The following is a 24,648-nucleotide window of genomic DNA, read 5'->3' as shown; positions in this document are numbered from 1 at the left end:
ATTGAGAATGTAAGCCGAGGAGACTTACATTAAGACTTACTTTTACATTGTAAGTTAATTAGTTGATTTATCCGCTTTTTAGTATGCTCTCGTTCATAGAGATTTTTAGATGGATATCAAGTCTTTTTAGGTTGAGTGGAATATGCAATCTCTGACCAAGTTTGTTTGCTCGTTTCCAAGGCTGCAATGTGCTGTGTTTCCTGCCAACTGGCATCCCAGGGTGTCGAAATACTATTGGGTGAACTGGCAGTGGGCGAGATCATACAGACCAAAACAAATACCGACTGACAACATGCTACATGTAAAATAATAAGTAAAATAACTGGCTGTAGAAGTGTTCAAAGAAACGAGTATGTAAACTTAGCATGTTTCCTAAATATCTGCAAACATATGGCATTTTTATGCTTTAGTAGAATAACATACAGCACCTTTAACATCATTTGACTTATGTACTTGCTAAACTGATTTTTAACCAACAAAATCTTCCATGGTGCACCTTTAAAGGTGGTATCAGCGATTTCAGGCCCAAACAAAAATGATCACATTCATCTAATCTTTCCTAACGATCCGCTAGCTGCCCGCCCCATAAGCATGCCGTAAAAAAATGCGTCTCTGTAGGCAGCCAAGGCTCTGAGATCTGCACACAAAAACAAATGGTTTCACCAACCACTCAACCAAAATAAATAGTGTTCCAACCAATCACCGACAGGGGTGGCTGTTGTGAGGTTTTGCGCTCATGCACGGCTGCCTATGACGGCTGCATGTGAAAATTTGGTTAAATTGTAGAAAAAAGAAATGTACGCAAAAGTACACAGACCGACATGGAACTCAAGCTTTCCTTTTTTGGTGCCTACAGAAAAACATAATATTAACATCATTGATGTTAAGATGGTACATGAAAGGTATGTAAATGAAAGTACACACTTCAGTTTATCCATTCTGCATTTCTTATTTTCCAACAGAGGACAGATGTTCTTCATTCCTGAGTTTCCAAGTTTATTTCCACTCAGATCCAGCTCTATCAGGTTTGAAGGGTTTGAATTAAATGCTGAAGTCAGAGCAGAACAACCTTCTGCTGTAATACTGTTATTATTCAGCCTGAAGAGAAAGAAAACAAAGACAGGAAGCATTAATTCAGTTTATTTTCAAATATTTTCATTTTCAAACAGTTGTGATCTGAACAATTTACTGCAAATATAATATATTATAATGTTATCTTCAAAAGATATTATACTCACATCAGTGTGTTGAGTTTAGAGTGTTTATCCTGCAGTAGAGCAGCGATCTGATTCACTCCTGTGTCTTCTAGTCCACGTTTACTCAGATTCAGCTCTCTCAGGAGTAATGGGTTTTCACTCACAATTCCAGTCACATACTGACAAGCTTCATCAGCAGCAGGACCCAAAAACCTGCAGAAGAAGAGAAAATGAAGCAGGATTCAATTCAGTTATAAACTAAATTTGGTGTAATGAAAATTTCAGTAGACAGTATTTCTTTGTCTTGAAGTCCCTATTTTAAATTTGATGCAACAACAGAATGTTCAACATAAATCAGTGAAACTATTTCTATAATTTACCTGCATATAATTTATTTTGTATTCATTTCATCACGTCTCACCTCAGTGTCTTCAGTTGACAGCTCTGATCCTGTAGTAAATCACTGAGCTCCTTCACTCCTGATTGTCCAGGATCATTTCCTGTGAGATCCAGCTCTATCAGGTGTGAAGGGTTTGATCTCAGAGCTGAAGCCAGAGCTTTATAACCTTCTTCTGTGATACTGCAGTCTGAAAGTCTAAATAGGTTTTATTATAATCAAATTTTTTACATAATTAAAATAAATTTTACTACTTTACTACTTTTTATATTAAAAAACATCAAATGCATTTTATTTATTTCCTCCTGTCACTAAAGACAAATATTTTACAATCTGGTAAAAGCATGTATTTCCCTTTTTTCTAGTTTACTACAGTAGTTTTAACTTTGAACAAAAGAGAATGCCATTGTTAAAATAATACAATGGTTCATTGAACTCACCTGAGTTTCTGCAGTGTGCAGTTTGTATTTTCTAATGCGTCCTGGAGTTTCTTCACTCCTGAATCCTGCAGATTATTGTTACTCATGTCAAGCTCTTTCAGACTGGAGTTTGATCTCAGGACTGTAGCGAGAGCTGAACAGCTTTCCTCTGTTAGATCACAATTACGCACCCTAAAATGATGAACAGGAGAGAGAATTTACAAACACAAAAACTTTGTTAGCAGAATTGCATCATTAAGATATTTGTATTTCCCAGATCCCCCCAAAAGCAATATATTTGTGTAAAGACTGGGCCATGAATCATTCTTGCATGTGTTCTGAAGGAAAGTCTGACTGTGTTTCCTGTGCACAATGCCTTCTCAAATCCAAAAGCTTTTACACTTTGAACTCATTGGATGTAAATCAGGACTCTCGAGCATCTAAATTACTGGCATTGAGCCACCAGGTCTGGGTTTAGATTGCTTTCTGACATCATTTTACGACTCTGCATCCTCTCCAGAGACAATCAGGACCTAAAACCAACATTCCTGCTCCCCTGTGGTGAGCTTCAGAGAGATCCACAGGAAAGACAACAGAACTTTTTCCAAACACACACACACACACACACACACACACACACACACACACACACACACACACACACACACACACACACACACACACACACACACACACACAGAGCATTCCATACACACACATGGACTTTTTCCTTGACTTACTCATATAAAGACATTTCCAAATGTTTATTATATATTTCTGTGTTGCATTTTATATGACCATGTCATATTGGGGTGTCTACGATTTTATCGTGTGTTAATCAAACTCTAAATGCTTATAATATGCATATCTTATATAACTTTGTAATCCCACCTGCTTTTCTTGCTATTCTTGGTATCTCTGTAACCGTCCCAGTTTGACTGAACCACTCATACATAGGAGATTACAGTAAAATGTATTATTCTGTGTGTACCATCTTTCTGGGTAGATATAATGAATTCTAAACTTAGCCTGAATTATTTCTTTAGTAACTTCGCTTTCAAAGGACCTTTAAATTCCCCGCGACTCTGTTCGCCCCCGGAAGCACGAGAAGCTCCGAGTCCGAAGGACCGACACATGGGCCTTCTTCAGCAGCACAAAGAGAACCATCTGCAAGTATTCGTTTGATAAAGCTGTTTAATGCATTAAGATTATCTGTAGGGGTGTGACGATAACCGCATCACCGCAATATCGCGTTGATGAGATGCCTACCGCGGTGTGAGGTCATCACCACACGTTTTTTTTTTTTTTTTGCTGAAAGTTACAGGAGTGCATATGGTGTGTGATATGAACTATAAACACATTAATATTTTGCTTATAATTTACTGTATTCTGCGAGACGCTTCCTGCGCAAGGGAGGGAGTCAAGGGAGAGTCCGTTAAACATAGCCTATGGGGGATTTTTTTTTTTTTTTTTTGTGTGTGTGTGTCTGATTATTATTAATTAACTGCTAGGTTTTGTGATGTTTACAGATAATGTCTAATTAAATACAAACAAACACAGGAATAAAAGACAAGCATAACGTAAACAGTTGGAGTTAGATTTTAATTGCAAGTAGCGATCTCTCTTATATGGTATAGGCAATAACAGTTGACAGCGCTAGCCGAATGATTAAAAAAATGGCCACGAATCTAGTGTCTAAGCATACTGTGTCGCCTTTGAGGCAGGTGAAAATTAAGGGGAAGCCGGTGAATTTGGACAAGGCGCACAGAAGTATCCGTCTCGTGAGGAAATACCACTAACCAATAACTAGACCACATCTTAGAAAAATTAAACATCCTGTGGCGTTTGCAGAACTAAAGTGCAGCACACCTACCTTAGGTCGGCGACACACTGGCTGCGTGGCGTGTCCGTTTTTATTTCGGCTCCCATGTTAACAGGTTAGACTCGAGCGTGCACACTGCCTGCGTGAGACGCGCGCTTCTCAGTTGTGGCACGAGCCGCGCGGAAAACGCATGTATGCTAGAAATAGAACCAACGCCTATTTTTCACGCGACACGCAAGCCTGTTGGAAGCGTTTCCTGGCAAAATAGAATAGGAAAAGATGTTTGTATGTCATTTTGACATGAATACATATTAATAAATGACATTTTGATGTTTGAAAGTTAAGGTTTTGACATAAATGTAGATATAAATGTAATTTAAAAAATATTATCGATTTTCAAATATTGCAGTAGAACGAAATATTCTGTAGCCTATTTTGCCGTCAATACTGCTGACGCTGTCTTTGCTGCTATATATTTATGTTTAACATTAAGTAGCCTATAGGCCTTCCACAACTCTCTCTCCATATGTTGAATATATCACCAATGAGGCTTATATGTCACCTAGCAGCTGCAGCGATGTTTCTGGTGTGCAAAGACGTCGAAAAAGACACGCAACTGACAAGCAACAGAAACGCCACACTCACACCATGCAGCCAGTGTGTCGCCGGCCTTAAGACTACCTAATTAATAGTTAATTATTAATATTTGCAATTTAATACAAATGTTGATTTGTTTATTTTTTAATAAAGAATACTGCTTTATGATTATTCATTTCCATTGTCATTTACAAGCTACATGCGGTCTTGATCGCGTCTGCAGTGTGTGATGCGGACGCGGGTGAATTTTTTGGGGGGGGGGGGGGGGGGGGGGGTCGGTTAACCGCCAAACCGCGATATTTGTTGCTTCATCACCGCGGTAAGAAAAAATCCCATACCGTCACAGCCCTAATTATCTGCCCCTGCTTAGGGCGATGTGATTGCTTGTTGCCTCTCAAAGGTTACCGAGTCTGTGATTTTGCCATACTGTGCGATCATTCCGTGATCGCACAGTAAAAAGATTTCGAGAAAGTGAAAGTATTCCTCTTTCACTTTCTCTCGCTCACCCTTTCATCCTCACTCTCTCATTCTCTCTCTCACTCTTATTCGTGTCTTGTATTTGTTTATGTGTTCTGTATTTGGTGTATGCATACTCGTGTAACTTGTAGTATTTTCTATTCGTAGTGCTATTATTAAAAACAATATATATATTCCTGATTGCTTCTGTTTGCTCAACACTACAAGGTCACTGAAACGTTAAGATCCAAGCTACAAAAAGCTTTACAAATTTTGTTACGATTTAACCTAATAATCTAAATGTTATAAGAACAGGAAAGTGGTTTTCGTGGCCAGAAAATAGTTTTCCTCGAATTATAAGAAAGGGATATTTTTTGTTGAGAAATTGATCGGTTAATCTTACGACCGTCTGCTGGACAAACAACTGTTCGTACATTAAAGGTGGTATCAGCGATTTCAGGCCCAAACATAAATGATCATATTCATCTTATCTTTCCTAACGATCTGCTAGCTGCCCGCCCCATAAGCATGCCGTCAAAAAAAAGGCATCTCTGTAGGCAGCCTAGGCTCTGAGATCTGCACACAAAAACAAATGGTTTAACCAACCACTCAAAACCAAAATAAATAGTGTTCCAACCAATCACCGACAGGGGTGGCTGTTGTGAGGTTTTGCGCTTGTGCACGGCTGCCTATGACGGCTGCACGCGAAAAACCTCACAACACCCACCCCTGTTGGAACACTATTTATTTTGGTTTTGAGTGGTGGTGAAAGCTATTGTTTTTGTGTGCAGATCTCAGAGCCTAGGTTGCCTACAGAGACGCGTTTTTTTGACGGCATGCTTATGGGGCGGGCAGCTAGCGAATCATTAGGTAAGATAAGATGAATATTATCAATTTTGTTTGGGCCTTTTTTGGGCCTGAAATCGCTGATACCACCTTTAATTTCCAAGAAAAGTTGTCCTGATTAATTGATCTGAAGAATGAACCTTTGATATATTAATGATTAAATTATAATTCATTGTAATTGATTATTTATATGTATAATCGATCTATTTTTCAGCTTCAATAATTTTATTAACTCTGTATGCGAAATATGAATCATACCTCGATTCATCACTTTTGATTCCCTATATCATTTGAGCTAATACCTAGATTCGTTACATTTGTCAATAATTTTATAAATGCTTCAACACAAATACATACTAATACATTTTCATTACTGACAGAGGTTCTCTATGACAACACTGAAGTCAAAGCAGAACAACTTTCTGCTGTAATACTGATGCAGTTAAACCTGTAGAAGGTTTCATTTAGAATGAAAAAAAAGGGTTAGGGGTTAAAATAATAAGGGTAAAAAAAAAAAATTCTACATCCAAATCTAAGCTTTGTAGTACCTTTGGATATTATTTCTTATATTATTAAACAGATTTGGCTCTAGAAGACCTTTGTTTTACACATTTACATTTACTAAAATAAATGTTTCGCACAAGACTTTGTCAGACTATGGTGGGTGGACCTCATACCCTCAAGGAGGGTCCAGAGGCATGCAAGAAAATGTTGTACATGTTTTGAGAGCAACAATTTAAGAGGCTAATTCTATGAAGATTCTCTTGTATAACAGTTGTGTGTTCCTGTAATAATAATAAAATGCATGGCTCAAAAATGTACAATAAACAATCTTCCTGCCTAGGGTAAAGTCAGTACATACAATTATTTCTCACAATTTTTTGCTAATATAATTTAATGGGAAATTATGTACTGTAAGTGGTGTTGTAGTTGGGCACCGTCGACAGATGCCGGCATTTGTACACACACAGAAAACAAGGTATTTGAATTTTAAGACAAGGTGCTTCTTGTCCAGTGTGCAACAATTTTGACATTTTGTTTAGAGAATTAATGAATATTGGCTAGTGAGTTGCAATGTGATACCCATCACGGTTCATGTTCACCCACATTTGACAGATGTTAAATTCAAACCCTGGTCAATAACCAATAACCACAAACCGGCTCAATCTTTCACTGTGCTGAAACACCAAATTATGATGTGCTCGTTGGCAAATAAACAGTGCTGCACTTCACTCTCAAGCACGCAGCGCATCAGATATTATACCTTTTATTAGATTGCAGCCTCTTGCAATTTGGTAATTACACTTCAAAATAAACTCAGTCACTGAAGTCTAAGTAATTAAAGAGATACACTTCTTAAATACTTACATCAGCTTTTCCAGTCTACACTGTTTATTCTTAAACAGAGTAGAGAAGATTTTCATTCCCGAGTCTCTGAGTTTAGTCCCTCCCAGATTCAGCTCTGTCAGATTTGAAGGGTTTGAATTTAAAGCATCAGCCAGAACACGACAATCTTCTTCTGTGATATCGCTGTTATTTAGACTGTATAAAAAGAAAAAAGATTCAGTTTCATCCAAATAAAGTCAACAATAGTTAGTTGTTAGTTGACAGTTTCAGCATACCAAAAGCCCCATATAGTTATTCTGTCAACACTCTCTGGTAAAAAACATATAAAATGCAATGAAATCAAGAACCTGTGATTCGTTAATTCACTTCAAACTTTATTTAACTGCCAGAAGTACAAAGAAAAGATTTCCAGTGTATTCATGTAAAAACTTAATTGTATTTTGTAAATATAAACAAATTTTGATGGCTGCAACACACTCCAAAAAAGTTGGCAGAGGCATATTTATCACAGTGTTACATCAACTTTCCTTTTTATTACACTGTTTATTTATTTGGGAATTGAGGATACTAATTGTTGCCATTTTTCAAGTGAAATTTTTGCCCAATCTCGCCCAATACAAGACACATGCTCATCAGGCCGTGGTGGTCGTCATTGTCTGATTCTGATTTTCATGATGGGCCATACATTTTCAATAGGAGACAGATCTGGACAGCAGGCAGACCAGTCAAGCACATCCACTCTACGATTTAGAGACCACTCTATTATAACACATGCAGAATAAGGCCTAACACATATCCAACTCACCCATACTGTTTGCACTGACGCACCCCCACACCATGCTGATGAAAGTCTTTGGGACTGAAAACTCAATGTCAATTTTTCCCAAAAATAAGCTGAAACATAGACTCATCTGACCGCAGCACACATTTCTACTGTCTTTTAGACCATCTGAGACGAGCTCTGGCCCCAAGAACTAACCGGCATCTCTGCATTGAACAGATGTATAGCTTTCTCCTTGTGTAACAGAGATTCAAGTTGAATTTCTTGATGCAGCACCAGACTGTGTTAAGAGGTTTCCTGCCTTGCCCAACACGGACTGAGATTTCTCTGGATTCCCTGAATCTTCTCACAATATTATGTATGGTAGATGGTGAAAGATCTCAATACTTTGCAATTTTGTATTGAGAAATGTGATTTTTTAATTGTTTGATAATTCTCTCAAATTCACCTGCTTATTGTGGACTGTTTCAAAACAATAACTTGAACATTCTGTAATCTTTTCACTTTTATTTTGCCTCTGTCCCAACTTTTTTGGGGTGTGTTGTAGCCATCAAAATCAAAATGTGTTTCTATTTTCACAATACAATTAAATTGGTAAGTGAAAACTTTAGAAAACTTTACTTTGTAATTTTGTCAGTTAAAGTTGAAAGAGAAAAACAAATTGCACATTGTTGATTTTATTGTACTTTACAAAATGTACCAAACTTTTCTGGAAATGGGGCTATATTTACCCTTTCACATGTGTTTAAACTATTCTGGTTGACCCCCTAGCATGAGTTTTTTAAGGCGACCGTTTTTTAGACCGTATCACTATTTTTTCTATGGCAACGCATTATTGCTTGTCACGTGACAACACCGCAGCCACACTAGTGCTGAATGACTGATGATTTGCTTTTATTTCATGTTCCTTTTTTATTCAAAATATTCACAAACTTGTTAACTATAACATTGTAGCGACTGGGCTATGAATCATTCTTTAGTTCGTTCTGAATTAACAAATTCGGACTCTCTGTGTTTCTGAAGCACATTTCCTTCTGAAATCCAAAGCTTTTACACTCTGAACTCATTGATGCAAATCATGCGTTAGGCTCCAGCCAGTCTGCAATAGATTGTCTTGGTGACAACTTTTATGGCACCTTGAGTGTTAACACACACACACACACACACACACACACACACAAACGTCCTTTGTATGTACTGTAACTCAGAATTGTATCTGACCTTCCTGTATGCATGCATGTCTGATTAGTTTTGTTTTATTCTAAAGGTGTAAGTTGAGACTGATGTGTAACTTCTAATTTTAAATGTATTTCTAAAGAATGATTCCCCTAACAGGATCACATCCTGTAACCCTACCTCTTGCTAGGTCATAAAAGTTTACGACCCCAACAGGAATTTCAAGGGAACCACAACTCTCACTTGAATTCTTGTAAAGAAAGAGGAATAGACCCTGCAATCTTATATTTTCTATATGTATAACCACTTAAGAAACGTATAAACATGGATTTGATTTTCCTATGTCATAGTAGCTGGTTGATATATCAAGATGGCGGCGCGTGAACAACGCGAGGCTCAGCGTCTCTCTAGAATTTGTTTTTTAGCGTTTTTTTATCTACTTTTGACTGGATTATTCATCCCGAATTGCTGTTCGTTGCTGATCTACAACAGACAGGAGCTTATGAACATTTGGACTCAAAACTCCAATAGTTTTATCGCCGATCTCCGCCTCATCCCAGAGATCTCCAGAACATCGGAGGCTGCTCACTCTTCCCGGCCGGGCGGAAGTGCACGCAGACGGCGCCGAGAACGTAAACAAAGGCGGGGTAGGCGCGGAGGGCTACGAGCTAAGCTAAAGCTAACACCACACCGGCTCCCTTTACCCAGCATTTTCCTCGCCAATGTCCGTTCTCTGGCAAACAAAATGGACGAAATACGGCTCTCCATCACTAACAACAGACGGATTATGGACTCAAATGTCATGATTTTCACCGAAACATGGCTAAACAACAGCTGCCCGGACAATGCTATTGAGTTAGCAGGACGCCACACACACCGAGCCGACAGGATAGCAGACGACTCCGGCAAGACCAGAGGTGGAGGTTTGTGCATTTATATCAACAATGCTTGGTGCATAAACTCTGCCACTACCGAGAGTCACTGCTCACCCAATGTGGAGTTTTTAATGGTCAAATGCAGACCTTATTATCTCCCCAGAGAGCTCACTTCCATCATACTCACTGCAGTGTATATCCCCCCGGATGCTAATGCTAAGTTGGCTATGAAAGAACTTTACACAGCCATTAGCAAACACCAAACTAAACACCCTGAGGCTGCTTTTATTGTTGCTGGTGACTTCAACCACTCCAATTTAAAGACAGTCCTTCCCAGATTCCACCAACATGTCTCCTGTCACACCAGAGGAGACAAAACTTTGGACCATGTTTATTCCAACATGTCTGGAGCCTACAAAGCAACACCCCTCCCCCACATTGGACAATCAGACCATCTCTCCCTGTTCCTCACACCTCGGTACTCACCACTCATCCAACGTGTGAAACCCACTGTGAGGACAGTAAAAGTGTGGCCAGAGGGGACAGATGCTGTGCTCCAGGACCGGTTCAAAAACACAGACTGGAATATGTTCATCCACACAGACTTGGACCAGTACGCCACATCTGTACTGGACCACATCTCCTTGACTACACATAGTGTCACCACCCAGAAACAGATCACCATGTACCCCAACCAGAAGCCTTGGATGAACCGAGATGTTCGTCTCCTCCTGAAGGCCCGCAATACCGCCTTCAGGTCAGGGGATGCACAGGCTTACAGTGCAGCCAGGGCCAAACTGAAGAGGGGCATCAAAAATGCTAAACACCACTACAAAGGGAAGGTAGAAGAACACTTCTCCAACTCCAACCCCCGACGTATGTGGCAAGGTCTCCAGATCATCACAGACTACAGGACCATCAAACCCTCCCCCGCATCCTCTGATGTCCCCTTCCTCAACGAGCTCAACAACTTCTATGCTCGTTTTGAGCGGGGGAACACAACAACTGCAACTAAGGCAGAGGTGACTCTAGACCACCAACCACTGACTCTCTCCCCCACTGATGTAGGAGCGGTGCTGAGCAGGATTAATGTCCACAAGGCTGCAGGTCCTGATGGCATCCCTGGCCGTGTTCTCAGAGCGTGTTCAGTGGAGCTGGCAGGAGTGCTGACGGACATATTCAATCTGTCCTTGGCCCATGCTGTGGTACCGGCCTGCTTCAAATCCACCTCCATCGTTCCGATACCCAAAAACTCCAACCCATCAAGCCTCAACGACTACCGCCCGGTAGCCCTCACCCCAATCATCACAAAGTGCTTAGAGCGGCTGGTCCTAGCACACCTCAAATCCTGTCTCCCCCCCACCCTGGACCCCCACCAATTTGCATTCCGTCAGAACAGGAGCACAGAGGATGCAGTCTCCATAGCGCTGCACACTGTCCTCTCACACCTGGACAATAAAAACACCTACGCCAGAATGCTGTTTATAGACTTCAGTTCAGCGTTCAACACAATCATCCCCTCACAACTCATCAGGAAACTCACAGACCTAGGCATCAGTTCCCTCATGTGCAACTGGTTACTGGACTTCCTGACCTGCCGGCCCCAACATGTCCGGCTGGATAACCACTGTTCATCCATCATCACAATGAACACCGGTGTACCACAAGGCTGTGTGATGAGTCCCTTCCTCTACTCCCTCCTCACCCATGACTGCAGACCTGTCGATGGTTCCAACACCATCATTAAGTTTGCAGATGACACCACGGTGATCGGCCTCATTAAAGACAGCAATGAGGCCGCCTACAGGGAGGAGGTGGATCGTCTGGCTGAGTGGTGCGACACCAACAACCTGCTGCTCAACACCGAGAAGACCAAAGAGCTCATCGTGGACTTCAGGAGGAATGCTGACCCACATCCACCCATCCACATCAAGGGGACGGCTGTGGAGCGTGTGAACAGCTTCAAGTTCCTGGGAGTCCACATCTCAGAGGATCTCACCTGGACGACCAGCTGCTCCAAGCTGGTCAAGAAGGCTCACCAGCGCCTCTTCTTCTTGAGGACTCTGAGGAAGAACAACCTGTCCTCAGACATCCTGGTGAACTTCCACCGCTGCACCATCGAGAGCATCCTGACCAACTGTATAACAGTCTGGTACGGGAGCTGCTCTGCCTCGGACCGGAAGGCGTTGCAGAGGGTGGTGAAAGCCGCCCAGCGCATCGCTGGAGCACCACTTCCTTCCATAGAGGACATCTACAGGAAGCGGTGTCTGAGAAGGGCCGGGAAAATCATCAAAGACCCCAGTCACCCAGCACACAGACTCTTCACCCTCCTGCCCTCTGGGAGGCGCTACAGGAGCCTCCGGACTAAGACCACCAGGTACCGGAACAGCTTCTATCCTACAGCTGTCAGACTCCGGAATTCTGCCTCCTGACATCTCACCCACATTAAAACTCATAGACTGAACATACACGCACTCTCACAACCACTGACAACAACCCATAACTGAACATACACACAATGGACAAAAAACCCCAGTATCCTCATACACACTCATACACAGTGGCTGGACCACCACTTACAGCCACATGCACTTTAATATTACTACTGTATAAATTATTCATATCTTACTGTAAATACTGTATAGACAACCATGCTGTACAATACAATACAATAATTATAGTTCTACAGCTGTTATTAATACTTGCATATTGTATATTTATAGTCTGTATAGTCTTTTATTTATATCCATACGTATAACCTGTTCATAGCCTGTACATAGCTTGTACACTTACTACAGTTATAGCCTGTATATACTTATAGTTATAGCACTCATAACATTCCTTCATACCGTGTACATTGTAACATATCTAAAATATATCTATATTTTGTAATATATCTATATTCTTGCTAAAGCACTTCTGGATGGATGCAAACTGCATTTCGTTGCTTGTACTTGTGACGTGCAATGACAATAAAGTTGAATTCTATTCTATTCTATTCTATTATGGCTTGATAGTCGTGTGAGTGAACTTTAAATGTGTGTAATTCTGCATATGAATGTAACTTTATATTTCTACTACCTTTACCTGCCATTCTTGGTATCTCTTTAAGCGCCTCGTTCTGACTGAACCAACCGTATACAGGAGATTACAGTAAAATGCATTTTTCTGTGTGTACCAGCTTTCTGGAGTAAAAATGACGAATTCTAAATGCCATCATAAACTATGCAGATGAACCATCTGACAGGACAAAGAGAAATATTCCCGCTCGGAAATCTCTGAAAGTGATTGTTCCACGTATGCAAAGTAGGCATGAACCCATCTTTTCCATAAAAGACCGACTCAGGAAATTTCTCAGAGCACTTCGTCAGTGAGAGGTTCCCGGTTCCATAACTCCTGAAGGAGTTTCTCAGTTTTTCTTTTCTTTTCTTTTCTTTTCTTTTAGTCTTTTGTCTTTGTTTTTCATATTCTCCTTTGTTCATTTCCACCTACGAGGGTCTGAATTATTTCTTTAACTTCGCTTTCAAAGGACCTTTAAATTCCTCGCGACTCCGCTCGCCCGGAAGACACAAGAGAGCACTCCTAGCGCCGAAGGACAAACGCACGCGCGCGGTCTTTCCTCAGTAATACAAAAAGAACCATATGCAAGTATTAGCTTTATCAAGTTTTAATGTAATTTGATTCCTTGTTGTCTCTCAAAGGTTACCTTGTCTGTGATTTTGCCATACTGTGATCATTCTGTGATCACTCCCTATTCCTCTCAGTTTCTCATTCTCTCTCACTCTCATTCGTTATTTGTTTGTATTGTACTGTTTGTATTGCTATATACGCATATTTACTCTGTGTGAATAGTAGTTATGTATTCCTTAGTTTGTTTTTATTAAACCCAATAATCTTCTTGAATTGAATCTGCTTTATTGCTCAGTCCCTGAAAACGTAAGATCTAAGCTACAAAGCTTTTATTATTTACTACGTTGAGTAGTTTAATTTTATAAACACGGGAAAATTAATGTTCACGGCCAGAAAATGTATCTTTCTTGGAGTTCGTAAGAAGGGTACTTTTATTGATATTTGATAAGAAAGTCTTACATAAAGTTTGCGGGACAAACAGTTGTTTAGACAACTACATTAATTCCATTAAAAGTTACCCTGACAATTGATCAAATATTCCCTCTTTGGGTAATTTAATCTGTGTAGACGATAAGAAAATCATATTCATAAACTCATGAATATTCCCTTCATTTGAGTTAATTATTCCCCAGAAGTGATTGTCGCTACAACATGAAATGTGATATTCCGATTGTCAAATATGTGTAAGATGTAAAGATGTGTTTTGTTGTTCAAACACCTTTATAATGATCACGTTATTTTAGCTTTATGTGCGATGGGCTGCGCCATATTAGTTTGCGCCGCAGTTCAGATAATCGCATCTGTTGAATTTACAACACTTGAATTCATCCAATTCTCTTGAAATGCATGAAAGTAGGTGGCCGGTGAACTTGGAGAAGAATAGAGTAAACTTTACAGTTACTTACACATTGTATCTGATATGAATAAAACAATAATTATAATGGAAAGGATTATTATTTCCGCTTCCATAGATATCATTGTGTATTTTACAAACTCTAAATGTATTGTTTTGTCAGTGCTTAATGTGTATTTAACTGACTAAAACCTAAAATAAACATTGTGTGGTTGAAAACACTGAATAATTGTGATATATGACAAGCACTGAGCGTGCCCGTCTCTGGCTCAGCTCCAACCAAAGCGTGAAAGCACATTTGAATTAACTTAACTGTCACCGTCCCACAGGGGGGACGTTTGCCCATATATTTTTAGAACAATAATATCTTAATAAAAACCTAAAGTAATATTGACAAACTATATATCATTTGAAAGCTTACAATCTCTAGTTTTCATTTGGTGGCTGTTTTTTAAAAATAAATTACAGAGGAGCAGTAATTTATCAATTTGCAACAAGAATATTTAATATTCATTAGGTGTGTTTAGGCCTTTATTTTGAAATAGAAATAAACATGAAAAATCATGAAAGATTGGTAGAAACCTCAGTTTGTTTTCATGTCAGGAGTTCAAAAGATAACAATTCAAGATAAAATTCAATTTTATGAGAAAAAAAAGGTCTGAAAATGTTTTGAATATAAAGAAAAATATTATGGATTCTCGATTTGTGATGCGGCAGCGAGCTATAACGCACATATGTGCTCTTTTTATGTTTTATTAGAGGTTGAAATCAAATCAAATACTGCCAAAACACCCATACTATTTCTGAATAGGATGTATACTTCATAAATTGTATGAAATTATGGAAATACATGGTTCAGATCACTCAAAACATATATGAAAATGGAGACGCCCTTATATGGTCAGTAAGGAAGCTGGCTGTCCATCTAGTGAAAAAGTTTGGTACTGCGCCCAAATAAAATCTAACTGAAAGATCATTTTTTGAGATATTGACCTAAAATTTGGAACATAACTTGTTTAGATTTTTGTCTTTAATTTTCTAGCAGTTTTAGAGTAAAATATGTTTTGTAATATATATTTTATATAAAATATAAATAATTATATTTTTACATTGTACATTTTCATAAACTCAAACTTACATAACTTTTTTTCTGTTTCACTTTCATAATTTATTTGACTTCTACAATAATCTGGCAAATGTCTTCTTAAAAACAAGACCAACCATATGTCTATATTCCAAAGCATTCTTGAATTACAACCATTTAAGTTTGTATAGTGATTTTTTTGTCTATGCGAAAAAAAGGGGGGTGACATTGACAATTAAAGGGTTAAGCAGTTGATCATGTGATGCACTGAACGTTCCAATCACACTGGTGTGATCATACGCTTCAGGGACCAGCCTAGACTGATCACACCGGTGATCGTACGTGTCAAATGGTTAAAAATAAATATCATAACGATAAAACTTACATAAGCATGTTCAATTTACAGTGTTTATCTTCTAGTACAGCAGCAAGTTTCTTCACTCCTGCGTGTCCTAGTTCATGTTCACTCAGATTCAGCTCTCTCAGGAGTAACGGGTTTTTACCCACAATTCCTCTCACATACTGACAGGCTTCATCTGCAGCAGGACTCAAAAACCTGCAGAAGGGAAGATAAAGCAGGAAGATAAAGCAAATTCATTTCTTAAAGGTGTCATTGCATGGATTATTTTATTATTTTAGAATGTTTCCTGGGGTGCCCTTATAATGTTAGTATGTTTTTTAGATTAAAATTTGTTATAATTTAGAAATAAAAGGCATTTTTCCTAGCCTGATTTTAGCCTCTGATTTGAACGCTCTGTTTGAAGGGGCGTGTCTGCTGTGAGACTTAAGTGTAAACGCCCACTGCTGTGATTGGCTGCTGTGAGACTTCAGTGTAAACGCACACTGCTGTGATTGGCTGCTGTGAGACTTCAGTGTAAACGCCCACTGCTGTGATTGGCTGCTGTGAGACTTCAGTGTAAGCCTGTTAATCACGTGAATGAAGATCTTATCATTGCAACGCAGTTTCTGCACTCTAATGATTTCACCAACGCAAACATGATGTACGTAGGCAAGGCAAGGCAAGGCAAGGCAAGGCAGGTTTATTTATATAGCACATTTCATACACAATGGCAATTCAAAGTGCTTTACATAGAAGAAATTAAAATAATAAAAGAAATAATTAAAACAGTTTAGAAAAATAAAATACAGTACAGTACAAACAGTCGGACGAACAGTGGCACAGTGCTCATTCAGTAAATGCATAGCTGAACAGATGTGTTTTGAGTCTGGATTTGAAAGTGACTACAGTAGGAGCACGTCTGATCTCCTCTGGAAGCTGGTTCCAGCTGCGGCTGGCATAATAGCTAAAAGCAGATTCGCCATGCTTAGAGTGAACCCTTGGTATTTCTAGCTGATATGATCCTAATGATCTGAGTGATCTGTTGGGTTTATATTCAGTGAGCATATCTGCAATATATTGAGGTCCTAGGCCATTGAATGATTTATATACCAGTAATAATACTTTAAAATCAATCCTAAATTTAACTGGGAGCCAGTGTAAAGACCTGAGGACTGGTGTGATATGATCATATTTTCTGGTTCTGCTCAGAATCCTGGCGGCAGCGTTCTGTATGAGCTGCAACTGTCTTATGGTCTTTTTGGGAAGGCCAGTGAGGAGTCCATTACAATAATCCACCCTGCTGGTGATGAAAGCATGCACAAGTTTCTCTAAGTCTTGTCTGGAAACAAAGCATCTAATTCTTGCAATATTTTTCAGATGATAGTATGCTGATTTAGTTATTGCTTTGACATGACTACTGAAACTAAGGTCTGACTCTAGTGTCACACCAAGATTCCTGACTTGATGTTTAGTTGTTTGACCCCTAGAGTGAAGGTATGCGTTCACCTTGAGAACTTCATCTTTGTTTCCAAACGCAATGACTTCAGTTTTGTCTTTGTTTAATTGAAGAAAGTTTTGACACATCCAACTGTTTACTTCATCAATGCATTGGCACAGGGAGTCAATGGGACTGTAGTCGTTAGGCGATAGGGCTAAGTAGATCTGTGTGTCGTCTGCATAGCTGTGGTAAGAGATTTGGTTCTTTCTCATTATTTGGCTCATTGGGAGCATATACAGGTTGAACAGGAGTGGCGCAAGAATTGAGCCTTGAGGGACTCCGCATGTCATGGATGTCCACTCAGACTTATGGTCTCCTATACTCACATAATAACCTCTCCCATCTAAGTATGACCTGAACCATTTTAGGACTATCCCAGAAAGCCCCACCCAGTTTTCCAGCCTGTCAAGAAGTATGTTATGATCGACAGTGTCAAATGCAGCACTGAGGTCGAGTAGCACCAGCACTGATAATTTGCCTGAATCAGTATTTAGGCGAATATCGTTTATTATCTTTATGAGCGCTGTCTCTGTGCTGTGGTGCGGTCGGAAACCAGATTGAAAATGGTCAAAGGATCCATTCAAGCTCAAGAATTTGTTCAGCTGATTGAAGACAACTTTTTCAATGATCTTGCCTATGAAAGGAAGATTTGAGATCGGTCTATAGTTGCTTAATATGGTCTTATCCAGATTGCACTTTTTCAGGAGGGGCTTGACAACTGCAGTTTTCAGGGAGTTCGGAAAACTACCAGAGTGAAGTGAGGCATTTACCACTACTAGAAGATCTGCTTCTAGACTGTTTGACACACTTTTGAAAAAAGATGTGGGAAGTGTGTCAAGAGCGCAGGTTGATGTTTTAAGGTGCTGTACGGTTTCTTCCAAAAATTTGCCATCAATTTCTTTGAAGTCAGACATAGTAACTACTTTCTCAGGTGGTCTGATCTGTCTGACCCCAGTGCAACTCAAGGATGTGCTGATCACCTTTCTGATATTATTGATTTTCTCAGAGAAGAAAGAAGCAAACTCACTGCACTTGTTGTCTGAGAGCATTTCACTGGGAATCTGGCTTGGGGGGTTTGTCAGTCTCTCTACAGTAGCAAAAAGAGTGCGTGTGTTGTTTAAATTACTGTTTATAATATTTGAGAAGAAAGTCTGTCTAGCTTTGCCTAGTTCCATATTGAAAGCATGAAGGCTGTCTTTGTAGATGTTATAATGGACTACAAGTTTTGTCTTCCGCCACATGCGCTCTACTTTTCTGCATTGTCTTTTCATATTTTGCACTGCTGTTGAGTTTCTCCAAGGTGCTTTTTGTCTGCCACTCTTCTTCCTGACTTTCACAGGAGCAATTTCATCAATTACACTTTTAACTTTTGAGTTAAAAGAATCAAGGAGAAAATCAACAGAGTCTGCAGATATGCTTGGTGTTAAGGATATAGCCTTCATAAATAGTACACTAGTGTTCTCATTTAAGCATCTCTTCTTGACAGACACAGATCTCGCTTCAGTGGCAGGAGAGATCAATATATCAAAGAAAATACAGAAATGATCAGACAGTGCTACATCCTTAATGACAACCGATGAAATGTTTAGACCCTTACTGATAAGTAAATCTAGAGTGTGTCCGCGATTGTGTGTGGGTCCATGTACATGCTGATTCAGATCAAAAGTTTTTAAAACAGTTTTGATTTCTTTTGCCATATTGTTTTCTGCATTATCTTTGTGAATGTTAAAATCTCCAGCAATGGCAAAACAGTCAAACTCTGAGGTAATTGTTGATAACAGTTAAATAATAAATAATGATAAGTAAAATGCGTGGAGCACCTTTTAACACAATACCCAGATATTCGAAAGAAGGGTAATTCCCAACTGATATTTGCTTGCATTGATAGATATCTTTAAAAAGAGCAGCTAGACCCCCACCTTTCTTAACAGCTCTGCAGACACTCATAAAAGTAAAGTTAGGAGGGGCTGCTTCATTGAGGATTGTTGCACTGTAGCTGTCTTCTAGCCAGGTTTCATTTAGAAGCATAAAATCTAGGTTGTTTGTGGTTATTAAGTCGTTAACTAGAAGTGATTTATTTTTAAGTGAACGAATGTTTAAAAGTGCTAACTTAACAGTCGTACTTTTTGTCCCCACATCAATCTCACTTTCACGTGTAATAGGCACCAGATTAGATGGGTTTGCTGTACGGCTATTGAAGGCCTTAGACATTCTATCTTGTATTAGAACAGCAATAGAGAAAGATAAAGGCACACTGGGTTCCCGCTTGTTTTGTAAACATTTGAGAAAGTTACTGTTATCAGAGCGGGGACCCGACACATATCACTGAGAGCTGGTATCAGTTGTTTTTGGTTCACCTCGAGCAGATGGAGGAGGGTGTGGGCCCTGGCGTTGTGGCAGAGGCCGAAGAGCTCTCACAGGAGGAGGGGGAGGGCGAGCTGGGCCCGCGGGCTTTGGTGGCAACGGTGCCTGTCGTTTTTTGGTTGGTATCTGGGGGCTTGCAGCAAAAGAGTGGGATAGTTTGGTTCCAGCATACACCAGTTCTTCCATTTTCTGTGAGAAGCACAGAAGTGGCGATGATGATGCTGGGGAGAGGGAAAAGGTGTCTGGTGAAAGGGGCTGTTGCTCTGGTGTTAAAGGAGGCTGTGATATGCTGTCCTGGCTTCCGTGGCTGTTTTCCAGGAAGTCGTCCTTGGGTGCTGAATCTTGGAGCATTTCTAATATGTGTGTCTGTGGTGAGCTCTGTGGGCAGGGCTCAGCTGAGATTGAGTCCGTGAGCAGAGGTTGTTGTGGCGGAGTGGTGTTATCATTGTCCTTGTGTGATATGTCAACCGCATGTCCATTTTGCTGCTGAAGTGAAGTCCTGTGGTCAGTCATACTGTGTCCAGGTGTGTGTGTGCCATTCAGATTGAGTGGATTGGCACACATTGCAGAAGGATGATTGAGGGAGAAGTAGAAATTGTCCTTTAACACTCTTGAACCAAGTATGTTTGGGTGATGGCCATCCCGATGAAAAAGTTGTCTCTGACTCCAGAAAAGATTGAAATTGTCAATGAAGTTTACTCCTTTTATATTGCAGGTTTTTTGCAGCCATGTATTTAGCCCAAGCAACCGTGAAAACCTGTTTGTTCCTCTTGCTGGGAGTGGTCCACTGATGAATGTTTGAACTTTCAGTCTTTTAAGTGTTTCAAAAAGTTCATTGAAATCCTTCTTAAGGAGTTCTGACTGCTCTTTATGAATATCATTCTTCCCCACATGAATTATGAGTCGATTTGCAGTCTTATGTTTCATTAGAATGTTCTGAAGTTCCCTGTTTACATCAGAAGTTGTTGCTTGTGGAAGGCAGCACGTAGTTGTATCCCTGCTGCTAATGTTTCTGATTATGGAGTCCCCCACTATCAGAGTCCTGGGCCCGGCTGCGCTCTGAGCTGAGTGCCGCTGTCTGCTCGACCTTGAGCGCCAGTTAGCATCAGTGTTACCTACTGGCCCATTCAGTCTGTTTTCGATCACATTCATCACATTTGGGGATTCCTCATTTACATTCATTAGTACTTCAAATCTGTTCTCAAGATGTATAGGTGGTGGTAGCAGACCAGTTTTTGCAATCCTTGTCGGAGCTGTATCTGGGGTAGAGCATGCTACTGCGGCAATATGTGATGCTCGTGACAATCTGATGTCTCGAGTGCCTTTGGGTCTCGCTCCCTGTTTGTGCCATCGATTTGTAAGTCGATCGGCTTGTTTCTCTACCTGTCGAGGAGCACTAGTTTCATGGGACTCACCGGTATGCTGTGGGTGTCCATGACGAAGCTCTGTTGTGTGCTCCGTCTGGTTTGGTGGTCCCGTAAGTAACTTTGTTTCAAGAACTGCAATCCTTTGTAAAAGTCTGTGGCAGTTGGTGCAGCAAGTAGATTCTTGAACCTGAAGAGGCATTTTCTCTCTTATCCTAATGAGTGTAGGCAGTTGTGTTTTCCTTTCCCGGAATGTAAGCTGTTTGGGTAAAATAATTCTGCGTTTTTGTAGTAATCCAAACTTTGTTGTCTGAGCACTGTGCTGATTGCTGAAGATAAAATTAGGTGATAAAAGGAAATAAAATATAAAAATATAGGAGATAAAATGTAAAAGCGATAGAGCAGAGCGCGGAGCAGTAAGCAAGAGCGTCCGAACAGTAGCCGAACAGTAGCTCGTACAGTAAGAGCTTCGTTGTGCAGTGTAACAGCGTCATTGATTTCATAACGAGTTTTGGCAAGTGTCCAGATAAACTCGCGCTGTGTGATTGACAGCTTGGTTGATTGGAAAGGGAGCGTTCTTTGATCGCTATCTGTATATTAATCACAGTAAGATTATTTTCATCCTACTAAAAGAAACGATGTGAAGTTGATTGTTTAGTCACTGACTTGATTTACTGATGCATAAACAGTATTGAATGACTTTGAGAGAAAGATTATCTGTCTGAACTTGAACAATTACACATCAGAAATTCACATAACCCACTGGTTCTTCAGAGGCTCTGGTGAAGGAACTAAAAAAATACCTTTGTGTTCATTTGTACATCCAAACACTGAGCAACTGCCATGCTTCGCTCGTTTGCAAGCCATGATGTCTCTCGAAGAAAAATTATTCGGACGATGATTCGGCTGCGCAGTTCCGCCTGGCCTTGAACCTATTTTTTACAGTCTATGGCTTGAACATGGGCTGGCATATGCAACTTTTTGGAGGCGTACATATTAATGATCCCGACTGTTGCGTCACAGTTGGTGTTAAGTGGAGATTCGCCTTATTTCAGATTTAAATAAGGAGAAAACAATGGTGTTTGAGACTCACTGTACTGTATGTCATGTCCATGTACTGAACTCTTGTTATTTAACTATGCCAAGATAAATTCAATTTCAAATTCTAGGGCACCTTTAAACTTAGTGAAAAACAGAAACTGATTCTGAAACTATGTGAAAGGGTTTATCTTGAATTTATTTTTATGCAACAGACTGTATTAGTGAAATAATATTATTATAAATAATTTGAATGCAAATAATTTTCTGTGTATTATTTCATGTCTCACCTCAATGTCTTTAGTTGACAGTTCTGATCCTGTAGTAAATCATCAAGCTCCTTCACTCCTGATTGTCCAGGATCATTTCCTGTGAGATCCAGCTCTATCAGGTATGAAGGGTTTGATCTCAGAGCTGAAGCCAGAGCTTTATAACCTTCTTCTGTGATAATGCAGTCTGAGAGTCTATAGAAAATAGTTTATTATTATCCAATTTATTACATAATTAGTATTACTACAAAAAAATACAATTTATCTTTACTTTATTAATCTCATTTATTATTTCCTTTATTATTTCTTACCACAATAATATAAAAAAAGAGAATGGCATTATTAAAATCAAACAATAATTCATTGTATTCACCTGAGGTTCTCCAGTGTGCAGTTTATATTCTCTAATCCGACCTTAAATTTCTTCACTCCTGAATCCTGCAGATTATTGTTGCTCATGTCAAGCTCTTTCAGACTGGAGTTTGATCTCAGGACTGTAGCGAGAGCTGAACAGCTTTCCTCTGTTAGATCACAATTACGCAGCCTAAAATTATGAAGAGGAGACGGATAATTTACAAACACAAAGTACTTGATACCAATATTTAGCGATTACTGAGGATTATTGTGTTATGGTCACCTGATTTCTGTAAGATAAAAACAGTGGCTCATTGAACTGACCTGAGTTTCTCCAGTGTGCAGTTTGTATTTTCTAATGCGTCCTGGAGTTTCTTCACTCCTGAATCCTGCAGATTATTGTTGCTCATGTCAAGCTCTTTCAGACTGGAGTTTGATCTCAGGACTGTAGCGAGAGCTGAACAGCTTTCCTCTGTTAGACCACAATTACACAGCCTAAAATGTTGAAGAGGAGAGAGAGAATTTACAAACACAAAGTTCTTGGAACCAACATTCAGCGATCACTGAGAATTACTGTGTTTTGGTCACCTAATTTTTTAAAGTTACTTTAAATGTACAATAATAATTCACAATACTCACATCAGTGTGTTGAGTTTACAGTGTCTATCCTGCAGTAGAGCAGCGATCTGATTCACTCCTGTGTCTTCTAGTCCACGTTCACTCAGATTCAGCTCTCTCAGGAGTAACGGGTTTTTACCCACAATTCCAGTCACATACTGACAGGCTTCATCTGCAGCAGGACCCAAAAACCTGCAGAAGAGAAGATGAATCAGGATTCAATTCAGTTCTCAACTAAACTTTATGTAAGACATCATCTGAATCTGAACCTATGTCGAAGAGTAATTTGAATTTAATGTAACAATAGTACAAATACAATAATATTTATATAAATAATTCACCTTCATATTTTTTATTTTTGTATTATTTCAACACATCATACCTCAGTTTCAGTTGACAGTTTGGATCCTGTAGTAAATCATTGAGCTCCTTCACTCCTGATTGTCCAGGATCATTTCCTGTGAGATCCAGCTCTATCAGGTGTGAAGGGTTTGATCTCAGAGCTGAAGCCAGAGCTTTATAGCCGCCTTCTGTGATACTGCAGTTTGAAAGTCTAGAACAGGAATGAAAATGCAATATTCAATTTTTTTAATCAGCTATTCTAGAAATGACCTCTATAATACTAATCCATAAAATGGATTCCATTTTTTTGGATTGCATTTTCCTTGTATAAATTAATTGCAAGTTCCTTGTACAAATTAATTGAAAAGCAAAAACTGAATATGCAGGCAAACAAAAAAAACCCTGCGAGAGACCCCAGAGACCTTTAACATGGTAGACAACAACATCAAGGTTTCAATTATCTAAAACTCTACAATAGTGAAACTTTTTGAATCTGAATGATACACAACATTCAATGAACACGAAAAAAGGACATGGCCTAATAAAAGTAAACATGAGCCCCAGTGAAATGCTGCAGAAGGACCTGAAATGCAAAGTTCATGCTGGAAAGCCTACAAATTTCACTGAGCTGAAGACACTTTGCAAAGAGAAGTGGGACAAAAAGGGCAAAAAGTTCTCCACAGTGTAAAACATTCATAAACTACAGGAAGTGTTCAGTCAAGATCAGCAGCAAAGCTGAAAGCAGAATCAAAGATGAATAGCTCCCTCAAAAGCACTATAATACATTAATTCTGTCATATAAAAACTAGGGATGGGCATTTTTCAAAAAATATTGTATTAGAATATTTGGGCTCATTAAAAAAAACCTAATATTTGAATGTTTATTTAAATGACGTTTAACGAGAAATACTTTTTTTTTTATATTCAAGTTTTTTCACCATTTCTGAACAAGTTTACAATTAGACAAAAAGCTTACTTTATA

General features: G+C 39.4%; 2 protein-coding genes across 2 annotated transcripts in view; both read right to left on the bottom strand.

Moving 5' to 3' along the window:
- The window catches only part of LOC311295964 (uncharacterized protein), a 597,210-nt gene that overhangs the window by 157,348 nt on the left and 415,214 nt on the right, over nucleotides 1-24,648 (bottom strand). The gene's annotated exons all lie outside the window — the stretch shown is intronic.
- Nucleotides 1-24,648, bottom strand: part of LOC311295941 (uncharacterized protein) — a 389,126-nt gene that overhangs the window by 228,914 nt on the left and 135,564 nt on the right. Inside the window, exons 11-21 of the mRNA XM_084417493.1 lie at nucleotides 23,707-23,877; nucleotides 23,346-23,516; nucleotides 23,031-23,201; nucleotides 22,726-22,896; nucleotides 22,374-22,547; nucleotides 15,865-16,035; nucleotides 7,102-7,275; nucleotides 2,034-2,204; nucleotides 1,618-1,791; nucleotides 1,239-1,409; nucleotides 925-1,098 (exon numbers count right to left, since the gene is read on the bottom strand). Coding sequence (XP_084273619.1) covers nucleotides 925-1,098; nucleotides 1,239-1,409; nucleotides 1,618-1,791; nucleotides 2,034-2,204; nucleotides 7,102-7,275; nucleotides 15,865-16,035; nucleotides 22,374-22,547; nucleotides 22,726-22,896; nucleotides 23,031-23,201; nucleotides 23,346-23,516; nucleotides 23,707-23,877 — 1,893 coding nt within the window. The remainder of the gene's footprint in view (nucleotides 1-924; nucleotides 1,099-1,238; nucleotides 1,410-1,617; nucleotides 1,792-2,033; nucleotides 2,205-7,101; nucleotides 7,276-15,864; nucleotides 16,036-22,373; nucleotides 22,548-22,725; nucleotides 22,897-23,030; nucleotides 23,202-23,345; nucleotides 23,517-23,706; nucleotides 23,878-24,648) is intronic.

The sequence above is a fragment of the Rutilus rutilus genome, assembly GCF_951802725.1.
Source record: "Rutilus rutilus genome assembly, chromosome: 8".
Lineage (NCBI taxonomy): Eukaryota > Metazoa > Chordata > Actinopteri > Cypriniformes > Leuciscidae > Rutilus > Rutilus rutilus.
This window is presented reverse-complemented; position numbering and strand designations above follow the sequence as displayed.